This window comes from Terrapene carolina, unplaced genomic scaffold (genome assembly GCF_002925995.2).
Source record: "Terrapene carolina triunguis isolate 2854851 unplaced genomic scaffold, T_m_triunguis-2.0 Scaffold194, whole genome shotgun sequence".
Lineage (NCBI taxonomy): Eukaryota > Metazoa > Chordata > Testudines > Emydidae > Terrapene > Terrapene triunguis.
In genome coordinates this window covers 8,029,841-8,041,401 of record NW_020664545.1, presented here as the reverse complement: position 1 = coordinate 8,041,401, position 11,561 = coordinate 8,029,841, and the positions used below count along the sequence as shown (strand labels likewise).

Below are 11,561 nucleotides of genomic sequence, written 5' to 3'. Positions count from 1 at the left end.
TCCATCCTATCTACCAGCCACCCATCTAATCTATCTATCCATCCATCCCCATTCATCTGTAGCTATTTAGCCATCCACCCATCTATCCACCCCATGCATCCCCCTACATCCACCCCCATGCATTCCTACCTAGCTAGCTATCCGTGCTCCTCTATCTATCAGTCTCTTTATCTATCTATCCCTCCCTTCACTTGCATCCCCATCTATCCATCTCCATGCACGCCCTCTATGACATCCACCTATCTCTAAGCAAACCCCTCTATCTAGTCATCTAGCTAGAAATGTTTCCCTGTTGCTTTTGTTTTTAAATCTAGGTTAGAACAGTTTTCTGTTTCTATTTAAAACGCTCTGGAGGGTTTGCACTGAGAACACTGCAGCGTGACTGGGCTAGTGCCTGGGAACCCAGACATCCCACTAGTTAAAGGCTTCGCTTAGTTTCATTGTCCAATTGGAGGAAAATGCCAAAAGGGGACAATATGCATGCACAGAGGCAACCAAGAGGTGTTAAAAATCCATCCAGCCTTAATCATCTTCGATGCTGTTGGCTGCCCAGGTGAGGGAATGATTTTGAATGCCGGATTTGTAACCTGACAGCGGCCCTTTTAACCTTGCACAGAGACATCAGTGGCTGGATACAGATGGGCTCCTCCAGCCGGCTCCAGGTGCCACTCCAGATGGCAGGGTGGACACAAACAGAAGGGCTGCAAGTTTAGGGGCAGATGGCCACCTGCACACCCCACAGTTGGCCCTCGTGAACCAAAGCTCCAGGAACGAGGCCTTCAAAAGTGTGCAGTGGGGGGAAAAAAAAACAAAAAAACAAGAAGAATCCAACCAAGCACCTTAAAGCTCCATTTTTCCAGGCCTGCTAGGAAACCATGGAAACACACATTCATGTGCTTTGATTGGGAAACAAAGAGAGGCCGAAAACCTGTGAAGCTGCCTGGGCAGAAAGACAAGACGTGAGCAAGGGCAGGGGTGGATGGAAACCGCTGAAAATGCTTCTGCAAAGCTCAGAGGTGCGGGAAAGGCCGGGGGGGGGGGGGGGGGGTGTGCCCGGGCGAGGCTCAGGAACCTGCCAGGGGTTCGAGGTTACTGTTGATGAGGGTTCCCATATTTGCAAGGAATAAAAACTGGTCCTGGTTTGGGGATGGGGAGGGCAACTGTCCTTTAAACCCTCACTAGTCAGGCTCAAAAATTTAAAAAACCTCCGATCAACAGAAATGGATAATTAACCACAAAAACCCACCAGCAATTGTTAAAAAAATTAAGAAGTCAAATTTCCCCAGCAGCCTCAGAGCCCCAATCCCAGCTGCCTTGTAACCAGGGCTGGAGAAGCTGAAAATGAAACTGACTAGGAAGAGCCGTGAAACTGACGAGCCTGTTTTCCTCCTCCCCAGGAGCCCATTGGTTGTTCGAACCCTCTCTGTGTTTGGAGCTGGGGCTCCAAATGTCCCATGGATAAGACGAGGAGGGAGTTTATCAAAGGCAGAACGGGAAGGTTAGGTGCCCACCCCCCACTGAACGTCTAGGGGAGTTGGGTGCTTAGCTCCCATTTATGCCTTTTGAAAACCCCTCCCCCAAGACGGGCAAAATGTCCACACCTGGGTGCCTAGAGTTAGGTGCTTGAAGTTGGATTTTCAAACAGGACTGGGACCCTGAGATAACCATGTAAATAACAGCGCTGGATTCTCACAGGCGCCCATTGGATTGAGTTAGGGAGGGAGGCAGGAGTGAAGGGTGATATAGAGACTGGGAAGGGGGGGTTGAAAGAGAACACACTGTAGGGAGAGGAGTGGGAAAGAAGAATGGGAATTGGGGGTGAGGGGGGGCGCTGCTGATCAGCCAAAACTTCCACTGCACGGATGCTGCAGGTATTCTGTACCACCGAAATTGAGGCCACTTGTAGTGAGGTGTCTAGGTATGGATTTGCGGCTACGGGCTAATGGAACTGGGAACTCAAATGCCACGGGAATTCAGTGGGAACCGGGTGCCAAATTCCATGAGGTTCTCTTGAAAATCCCACTCTCAGACCCCCCAAGTCTGAAAACGTTGACCTCCGATGTTTTAGGAAGATTGTGGGTCAGATTCTCCCGTCCCTTACACTGGTGTCGATCTGGAGTAATTCTTTGGGTGTGAACAGTTCCACTCCCAGTTCAGACTGGTGTCAGCGGGCTCAGAGCCTGGCCCTCAGTTGTTTAACGAGTCAGCGCCCCGTTCAGCTAATGCTGATTTAGTCCACTTCCTGGTGGTAATGGTGAGCCAGAGCTCCTGCTGGCCCGGGTTCTGATCCAGCGGGGCACCGGGCACCGGGCCGCCTGGTGCTCTGCCTTTTGCAGCCTGAAGAGGCATTAATGGAATCTGGAAATTGGATTTCTCACCGATTATGAGATGTGTCTGTTCTGATCAACAGACCAGAAATAATTAATTACAAAGCCAATTATACTAGCATCTAATAAATCACATTTGACACAAATGTTTGCAGGGAGTTAAAAGGCAGAGAGTATGACAAACGCAGCTCACGGTGGGGCCCACGCCGACCACCCCACAGCGAGCGGGAAGGCAAAGCGGGGAGCTGGCCAGAGAGCTGGAGCACCAAACAAGACCAGTGTGCTCAGTGGATAGTTGTGGGAGTGGGTGTATTGGCAGTAGTGAGCTGGGGTGCGGATCCCGGTGCACGCCCATGCTGGGAGTGTGAATCCTGGCACCAGAGTGCAAAGCATGGCGCCGCTATTTGGAGTGATGGCAAGCAACTTGGAGTCCTAGCCTGAGAGGAGTGGGGGGCAGAGAGCTTGGGCAATGTGAAGGGGATACACCACTTCCCCCCCAGCCCCCGCCCCTGCAGGCCAGGCAGCGGAGTGGGCCGCACCCTTACCTCGTGCTTCCCCTTCATCCGGCAGATGCTGATGTCGTGTGGGTTCGACCCCCACGTCAATTTCTGGGTATAAAAGTAACAAGGAACTCAAGTCAAACTCAGGTGAGCGAAAGGTCCAGATTTCCTCCAGCCGTAGCTGCAGCTGCTCCCCCTGCACCGAGTTAGCCCATCCCGCCATAGCCATCAGCGAGATGAGTTGGCTGGGTCTCAGCTCCCTGCATTTGGCCCATTACTGGGAGCTGCATGAGCATCTCTATGCACAGAGGGAAGAGACCGGCCCGGGCATGCTGCCCCCTGCGTGCCAGTGGTGGCCTGAGGGGCTGGGCTGACGTCTGTACCTCGGACACCTGCCCAGGGCTTCTAATTGCTAGGAGCCCTTGGGACTGTGTGACCTGCTCCTGGAGCTGCCTGGAGAGATCCCGCGCTCAGGCTCCCACTCAAAGGCAGCGGCTTCGCTCTGAGCCCATTAATAAGTGAGGCTGGTCCCTGGCGGAGGCATGGGGAGCCGGCCCCCGGGGTTAGCAGTGCCTGGGAGAGACCTGCAGTGCTGCCAAGGCCCGGCACTTACCCGCTGGTAGCGCATCTCGCTGGCTGTGGCAGGCTCCAGGCTCACCCGGTACAGGTTATCCCTGGTGGGAGAGAAGTGGGGCAGGCGCCTTAGAGAGTGCTGGCCATGGGGGTGAATGTTATATACAGCCCTACACAACCCACACAAAACACTCCCCAACCCACACTGCCAGCCCCCATCACACATCCCTCAAAACATCTCCAGCCTCTCCCTACCAACCTACCCACTCATAACACACATCCCTGAATCACCCCTCAAAACCTCCACCGTATGCACCCCAATTCATTCCAAATCCCCCCTATGAACCTACCCACTCATAACACACATCCCTGAATCACCCCCACCAAACCTCATCCATATGCACCCCAATTCATTCCCAACCCCCCCACGAACCTACACACTCATAACATACATCCCTGAATCACCCCCCCAAACCCCCCCCCATCCGCACCCCAATTCATTCCCAACCCCCTCCATGAACCTACCCATTCATAAAACACAAGCAACAAACAAGTCACCAGCAGTCACCCACTCATAACCCACCTCTCAAACACAAATACCACCCCCCAACACATGACAATCTCTAGGACTGTCCTAACACTAACACACACACACATTCCGAAACAACTCCAACTCCCCAAACAAAAAGCTCCCCAAACACCACCCCTTCCTCCCCCACCCCCGGACACCCCCCCACACCCACACATGGGTGTAAGAGCCGGGCCTGGTGGGTGGGGCAGGCTGGTTCCCTGGCGAGTTGAGGGCATTTTCCCCGTCTGGCATGGGAAGATTTTCCCAAGCACTCCACTGGCCGCTCCGACTGTGGGGCACGTGGTGTCCATGACGGAAAAGAGGCAGCGGGATCTGGAGGAGCGCAGGGCTCGTTCCGCCAGCCCCAGCAGGCTCTGTGTCCCAGACTCATCCCAGGGCAGCAGGCAGGGATGCCCGCAGCTCCCTGAGCGGGGCAGCCATGTGCCCCACGCAGGCTCTAGGTGGTCAGCAGCAGAGCTGCTGTATGCCCAAGCAATGCCGCGTCCCCACGGCCAGCGCTGTCTTTGCAGAGGGCACGGAGAGGCAGGGGGGACCCAAGGCTGGGCGCACGAGGCTGGGCACAGCCAGCAGCGGGTGAGAGGAAGGTGATCAGAGCAGGGCGGAGGGATGGGTGCTACTTCTGCGCTGCCAGAGCGCCGGCCGCCTGAGGCTCCCCGGCCTCCCGTCACCTGCCAGTGCGTTCTGACTGACACGCGTCTGCCATCGACGTGGGCGACGCTACGCCCATCCGTCACCGTGACAAGCCCTCCCCCCCCCAGCCGCACGTTCTGTGTGGCTGGGGGGTGGCTGAACTGCCCCGGGTTCCTCTCCGGGGACAGGAGGGGGGATCCCCATGGGGAGCGGGGATCTTCACCAGGGAAGGGAGGAGGGGTCCCAGTGGGGTGGGGAGAGTGGGAGCCCTGTGTCCCAAGCCTTCCCCCCTGGAGCTAAGGACCGCGGCCGATGGCTATTTTAAAGAGATGCCTTCCTGGGACCTTTCCCCCCAGCTCCCTCCCCCTTTCCCCCACTGGCTACTATACACTTCCCAAATGCCCCCATCCCGCCACTGGTCCCGGCCCCCTTTCCTGCCCTCGGGCCCCTCTCCCATCCTGCATGCCAGCCCCTTCCAGCACCCAGCCGGTCCCTGGATCCCTTCCACTCCTCCCCATCCCCCCCACAGCTGGTTCACGGTGCCCCCCCCCTTTTCCCCCACCTGACTGGCTCCTGCATCAATTACAAGTGATGGTGCATTAATGAACCTCCAGGAAACTTCCCCCTAATTGCTGTCTCCCGGGGCTCTGGCAAACGAGCAGAGCCGCGTCCTCATTAGAGGCAGAGGCCTGCGAGCCGCGGGGAGGAGAGATGCCCCCGGGTCACTCTGCTCAGCCCCATCAGGGATGTGGAGCTGGTGGCTGCAAAATCCTTCTCTGAGGAAGCTGCATCATCCCCTGCTCACTGCTGAACTGCCCCCCCCCCCCCCCAGACAAGGCGCCTACGGAGAGAACAGGGGCGAGTCACGCACACTGGGGGCCTCCTAGGAGATGGGGTCTGGGTGACAAATCAGGGCATGGCCACTTACTGGGGGGGTGGGTGGGGGGCTATTATAGCACCTATTGCAGGGGTCCCCAACGTGGTGCCCGCGGGCGCCATGGTGCCCGCCGGGGCATCCATGTGCGCCCGCCTACTGGCCGCCGGACAAGCAGCCGCCGAAATGCGTCAACGTCAAGAAGCACTACCGCCGAAATCCCGCCGAATTTCGGTGGCGACGCCTCTTCATGACGCTCCTTCACGGCGGCATTTCGGCGGCGATGCCTCTTGACGTTGCCGCTTCACGGCGGCATTTCGGCGGCTGCTTCTCCGGCGGCCACGGTCCTCGTCAGCTAGTTGTTTGGCGCCCGCCCGACAGAAACGGTTGGGGACCACTGACCTATTGAATCACTGGGGATGGGCAGAAGCCCGCCCACATCTAACAGCACCGCCCCCACAGCCTAAGGGGAGGAGGCACCAGAACCAGTAATCAAATAATTCCAAGGGACATGACATGAAACATCAGGGACGGGAGTGAAAGTGACAGGGACAGACACCGGGGGACACCGGTCAGAGAATCCCGGACAGCACCCACTGCTCCTCGAAGGCGGCCAGAGAGCCCAGGGACACGTCCCAGAGGAACTCCGCCCGGAGACGTGACTTGAGGGAGGATCAGAAATAGGCTCTGCTGTCACAGAGTCCCCGCTCCCCCCCATCCAACTTCCTCCTCCTGGTAGGGTGGACGGCCACCTTGACCAGCGTCAGGAGGAGGCTGACGATGGGGGTCTCGCGACTTCGTGGGGCCACGGACGGGGTGTGATAAATCAGGAGTTGCAGGGGAAAGTGCAGCTAAACCGGAGGAGGAGGAGGTTCTGGAAGAGCCAGAAGAGGGACTGCAACCTGGCGCCCTCGATGTAAATGCCCGCCAGGGTCTCCCTCTTGCCGTGGAAGGGGCAGGTGTCGGGGGAGGCGGTACACACCACTGCTCACAGCTCTGCGAAGGAGCCACCAACTAATATCCCCAGCGGGCCGTGGGACCAGGGTGGAGCACGGGCTGGCCCACCGGGGCTCCCCACCCTACGTGGGTGGAAGTAGGTCCTGCCACTTGGTGTCAAGGTGGCACACAAGGGTGAGGAAGTGAAGGGTGTGGAGTGATTTACGAGGAGAGGCTGAGGGAACCGGGATTATTTAGTCTGCAGAAGAGAAGAATGAGGCAGGATTTGATAGCTGCTTTCAACTACCTGAAAGGGGGTTCCAAAGAGGATGGATCTAGTTCTCAGTGGTAGCAGATGACAGAACAAGGAGTAATGGTCTCAAGTTGCAGTAGGGGAGATCTAGGTTGGATACTAGGAAAAACTTTTTCACTAGGAGGGTGGTGAAGCACTGGAATGGGTTCCCTAGGGAGGTGGTGGAATCTCCTTCCTTAGAGGTTTTTAAGGCCCGGCTTGACAAAGCCCTGGCTGGGATGGTTTAGTTGGGGATTGGTCCTGCTTTGAGCAGGGGGCTGGACTAGATGACCTCCTGAGGTCCCTTCCAAGGAGATTCTATGATGGGATGAAGTGAATGATTCTTGGGCCCTGCATCCACAGTATCCCAAGCGCATGGCAACTCCATTGCTCCAGCCCTGCTGCCTGACCCGGCTCTGGGGGAAATCACGCGGCTCTCGCTGGCAATTTGTTTCTCAATCTGGCTTTTTATGCTGATTTATGGGGCTGGTTTCCACCATAATCGGTGCAGTTAAGTGGCAGCCTTGGATGTGAAAAGTTCGCTGCCTAAGTGCTGCTGCCGGCGTGTAAGTGCTGAGGCAAAATTATGATTCATGGAGCCGATCTGGGAGTGGGTAATTTATGCTCCGAGTGGCCAGATCTGTTTTTATTCATCTCAATTAAACTGGGATGGCAAAAACCGATACATTTGGGCTAATGAATGAACAAGTTAAATACGCATTTATATTAATTTGTGTTCTAATGCTCCTGGGCTGGCGGGCCCGGCACAAAGCCCCCTGACAACAGTGCCAGGAAAACATTCCCTCTCGGCACCGGCCAGCAGGGGGGGCCCAAACGTTGCCCAGCTAAGGGCTGTGCTGGGAATATGCTGGGCAGGGCCCCAGGGCTGTCTACTTTAGTGGAGCATGATGTAGCCCTCCTTCTTTTTTAACACAGATGCAGCCTACAGAAACTACAGTTCCCAGCATGCATTGCTCAAGCTGAGCAGAAAGCCACTCCGCTCTAGATGGAGCACTGCATGCTGGGACCTGTAGTCTTCTACAGCCCACGTCTCCTCCACAAGACGAGGCAGAATATTGCATGCTGGGATCTGCAGATTCTGGGGCTCACAGCACCCACTCAGGTCTAGGCGGAGCAGTGCATGCTGGGACCTGTAGACTTGGGCTCACATCTCCTGCTCAGGTCTAGGCGGAGCAGTGCATGCTGGGACCACAGGCTGCATTCTAGATCTCCGTGTGTTGCGTTTGCTGCAATGACTGAGTGCCCCGGCGACTAGATCTCTGTTTATCCAGAGCGGGGGCAGCCTGGGCAGCAGCAGGGCAAGATTCCCCTCCACTAACTGCCTGGCCAATGTGCCACAACCCTGCCCTGGAGACATCAGCCTCCAGGGCCCAGTCAGTCCCAGACCCCACTGCCGACCAAGCTGACGGCTGCAGCGGCAGTTGTATGAGGCAGCCTCCTGACCAGGGCTCAGACTGGGCTGGGCTAGAAATTGCACTGGCCGCCACGGCTCTGCAGGGCTGAAGGGTGAGCCTGGCTAGCAAAGGCGGTGGGTCACTGGCAGTCCGTGGATATGGTCTCTCTTTACACGGAGACCTGTGGCCAGGAGTCTGGGTGCTACCATCACTAATGCAGTGATCACGGTCCTCTGCTCTCTCCCATCGGGATGGCTCAGGTGAAGCAGGGACGCTGTGTTTCTACCATAAGATCGGCCAGACTGGGTCAGACCAATGGTCCATCTAGCCCAGTGTCCTGTCTTCCGACAGTGGCCAATGCCAGGTGCCCCAGAGGGAATGAACAGAACAGGGAATATAATATTATAATATGGAGATATACCTATCTCATAGAACTGGAAGGGACCCTGAAAGATCATTGAGTCCAGTCCCCTGCCTTCACTAGCAGGACCAAGTACTAATTTTGCCCCAGATCCCTAAGTGGCCCCCTCAAGGATTGAACTCACAACCCTGGGTTTAGCAGGCCAATGCTCAAACCACCAAGCTATCCCTCCCCGTGATCCAGCCCCTGTCGCCCATTCCCAACTTCTGGCAAACAGAGGCTAGGGATGCCATCCCTGCCCATCCTGGCTAATTGCCATTGATGGACCTATCCTCCATGAACTTATCTAGTTCTTTTTTGAACCCTGTTATAGTCTTGGCCTTCACAACATCCTCTGGCAAAGAGTTCCACAGGTTGACTGTGCGTTGGGTGATGAAATACTTCCTTTTGTTTGTTTTAAACCGGCTGCCTATTAATTTCATTTGGTGACCCCTAGTTCTTGTGTTATGAGAAGGCGTAAATAACACTTCCTCATCTACTTTCTCCACACCAGACATGATTTTATAGACCTCCATCATATCCCCGCTTAGTCACGGTGAGGCATGATTTCCCTTTACAAAAACCATGTTGACTCTTCCCCAACAAATCGTGTTCATCTAGCCAACACACAAAGCCCAGAATTGCAGATCTGCCGCTGTGTTTACAAATGATAGTTGTGTGTTTCATTAACCAGCCACTGAGATGGAAAGCCTAGTCCAAAGTCATGATGCAGCCATAATAGATAAAGTTATATGCTCAAAACTGGCTTTCGGCCTTTACAAGGGAGGGGTCACAGAACAGTGAGCCACGAATTGGGGTCCCCCTGTGAGGGAGGGGGTCACAGAGCTGTGAGCCACATATTGGGGTCCCCCTGTGAGGGGAGGGGTCACAGAGCTGTGAGCCACATATTGGGGTCCCCCTGTGAAGGGAGGGGTCACAGAGCCGTGAGACACAAATGGGGGTCCCCGTGTGAAGGGCGGGGTCACAGAGCTGTGCGACTCATGGGGGGCCCCATGTGAGGGGAGGGGAGTCACGTGGTGGGGTGTGTGAGATGCAGGTTTTGGGGTCCTCTCTGTGAGGGGAGAAGACAGGGAACAGCAGGTCAGAACCAACAATCGGGGCACCCCTTGTTGGAGGGCCAGACAGCAGAGGCCATTAATGACTCACGGGGGGGGGGCATTGGTGTCAATGGAGCACTGCACCCCCATCTCCATTACCACATGGGGGGCTGGACCCCATCTCTGGGGGACCTCAGCCCATCCTCCACTCTCACCAGCATCCTCTCTCCCCCTCCCTTCCCGTAGGCTGCAGGTTGCTACGGCGCACCTGGGCGCACCTCCCCAGGTTCTGCCTGTTTGGGACTCAGGCTGCGGAGTGCACCCCCCACACACCTGTCCCATCCCCTCCCCCCTGGCCTGGCCTCCTGGTCCTCCGGGTCTTCCCCTGCCCCTCCACCAGGTCAGCCTGCAGGAAAGGAGGAGGAGGAAGCAGAAAGGACAGCTGGGAGCACGGAGATCTCCTGCCCCCACTTCTCCCCCCAGCCCCCTAATCCCATCTGCACCCAAATCCCCTCCTGCTCCCCTGGCCCCCCCCAACCCCTTCCCCCCCCCAGATCCCTCTCCTCCTTCCCCCATTTCTTGCCCTGGCTCCCCGGAACTCTTCTCTTCTCTGCATCCTGTGTCTTGTATCTTGGGGAGGGGGCACCCACAGATCTCTGGGGCGTGGGGCCCCATTAGAGAGGGGTGCCCAGTCCTGAGCAGGGTGCGTTACCTGTCGCCAATGTACAGAGTCCTGTTGACCTTCAACATGCGCTGGATGTTGAGTCGCTCCGCCCCGCTGCTGTCCAGGCTGGAGAAATGGCTCAGCCCGCTGCCCACGAACACCGAGTAGTGCTTCACATCTGCCAGGGGACAGCGGCACCTGCTAGCTCCCCTCTTCAACAGCACCCCCGCTCTGCCCTCCCGCCCCCGGCCCCCGGCCCCGCTGCTCCAATCCCGCCCAGGCCACAGGTGAGCTGAGTTCTGCAGCCCCAGCTGAGCCGGGGGTTCTCTCCCATCAAATCGGTTTGATTGGTCAGGAGCGAGGTTCTGCCCCCGGCCCTGCCGATGCCCCTCAATCCCGACCTGTAGACACCCCCATCTTTGGCTTGGAATAGCCTCCCACAGCCCCTAGCTCTGCCAATGACCTGCAAAGCAACCCCCATTCGCATGCCAATGTATCTGCCACGCCACATGCCGAGACGCCCTGCACAGAATGCCCCTCTCCCGCTCCGCTGACGCAGTTCCTCCCTGCTCAGCAGGATGGGCCCCCTGGCTTGCCAGTGCCCCACCCCTCTAGTACCACGCCAGGGCCACCTGCTCAATCTGCCTGACCTCCCTGCAACCGCCCCCTGCGTCCCAAAGCAGCTTCCACCTGCACCCCGGTGCAGCCCCCTGTTCTGTCAGCGTCCTGTCCCTGTGCTCCCCTGGGACCCAATATTCAATGTGAAACCGGGGCTGGGGGGGATTGGCGAGCGAACGCCCCCCCTTTCGTCCCCCCAGGAACCCGCAATGTAAAGTTGGCTGAGGGCCCTCTGGGCCAGCTTGGCACCAGACTGTGCCCCCCCCCCCAGCTCTTCCTTGTCTGGCCCCCCTCACTTCCACAGTCCCTCACTTACAGTCTCCGGGGGCCACGCTAATGGGCCCGGGCTCTTCGGGGAACACGGCGTCGGCCGCCCCCTCCAGCAGCAGCAGCAGGATGAGCAGATCACAGGGCAGAGTCATGGTCTCCGGGAGGGACGGGCGCCCTTCACACCTGCGGGGGCACAAGGAGAGACAGGAGTGTGAGGCAGGGGGAGGGGGCGCAGTGGTGGTCAGCAGCCAGCAGGGGCAGGCAGAGAAAACCAACCCCCCGCTCCCCACCCCCACCCCCCTGCCCCCAAAAGGCGAGAAGGGGACCGGGAGGGAATGTCCGGCCGTTCCAGTTTCAAAGGCGCTAACGAAAGCAGCTGTTTGGCACCATCACGGCCCGCAATGGGGGGTGG

At 57.5% G+C, this 11,561-nt stretch overlaps 1 protein-coding gene across 1 annotated transcript in view; it reads right to left on the bottom strand.

Moving 5' to 3' along the window:
* SEMA6B (semaphorin 6B) overlaps positions 1 to 11,336 on the bottom strand; it is a 33,573-nt gene extending 22,237 nt beyond the window's left edge. The window contains exons 1-4 of the mRNA XM_026655069.1: positions 11,196 to 11,336; positions 10,310 to 10,439; positions 3,441 to 3,501; positions 2,867 to 2,935 (exon numbers count right to left, since the gene is read on the bottom strand). Of these exons, the coding sequence (XP_026510854.1) occupies positions 2,867 to 2,935; positions 3,441 to 3,501; positions 10,310 to 10,439; positions 11,196 to 11,301 (366 nt within the window). The 5' untranslated portion in view covers positions 11,302 to 11,336. The remainder of the gene's footprint in view (positions 1 to 2,866; positions 2,936 to 3,440; positions 3,502 to 10,309; positions 10,440 to 11,195) is intronic.
* Positions 11,337 to 11,561: the final 225 nt, after the last annotated feature.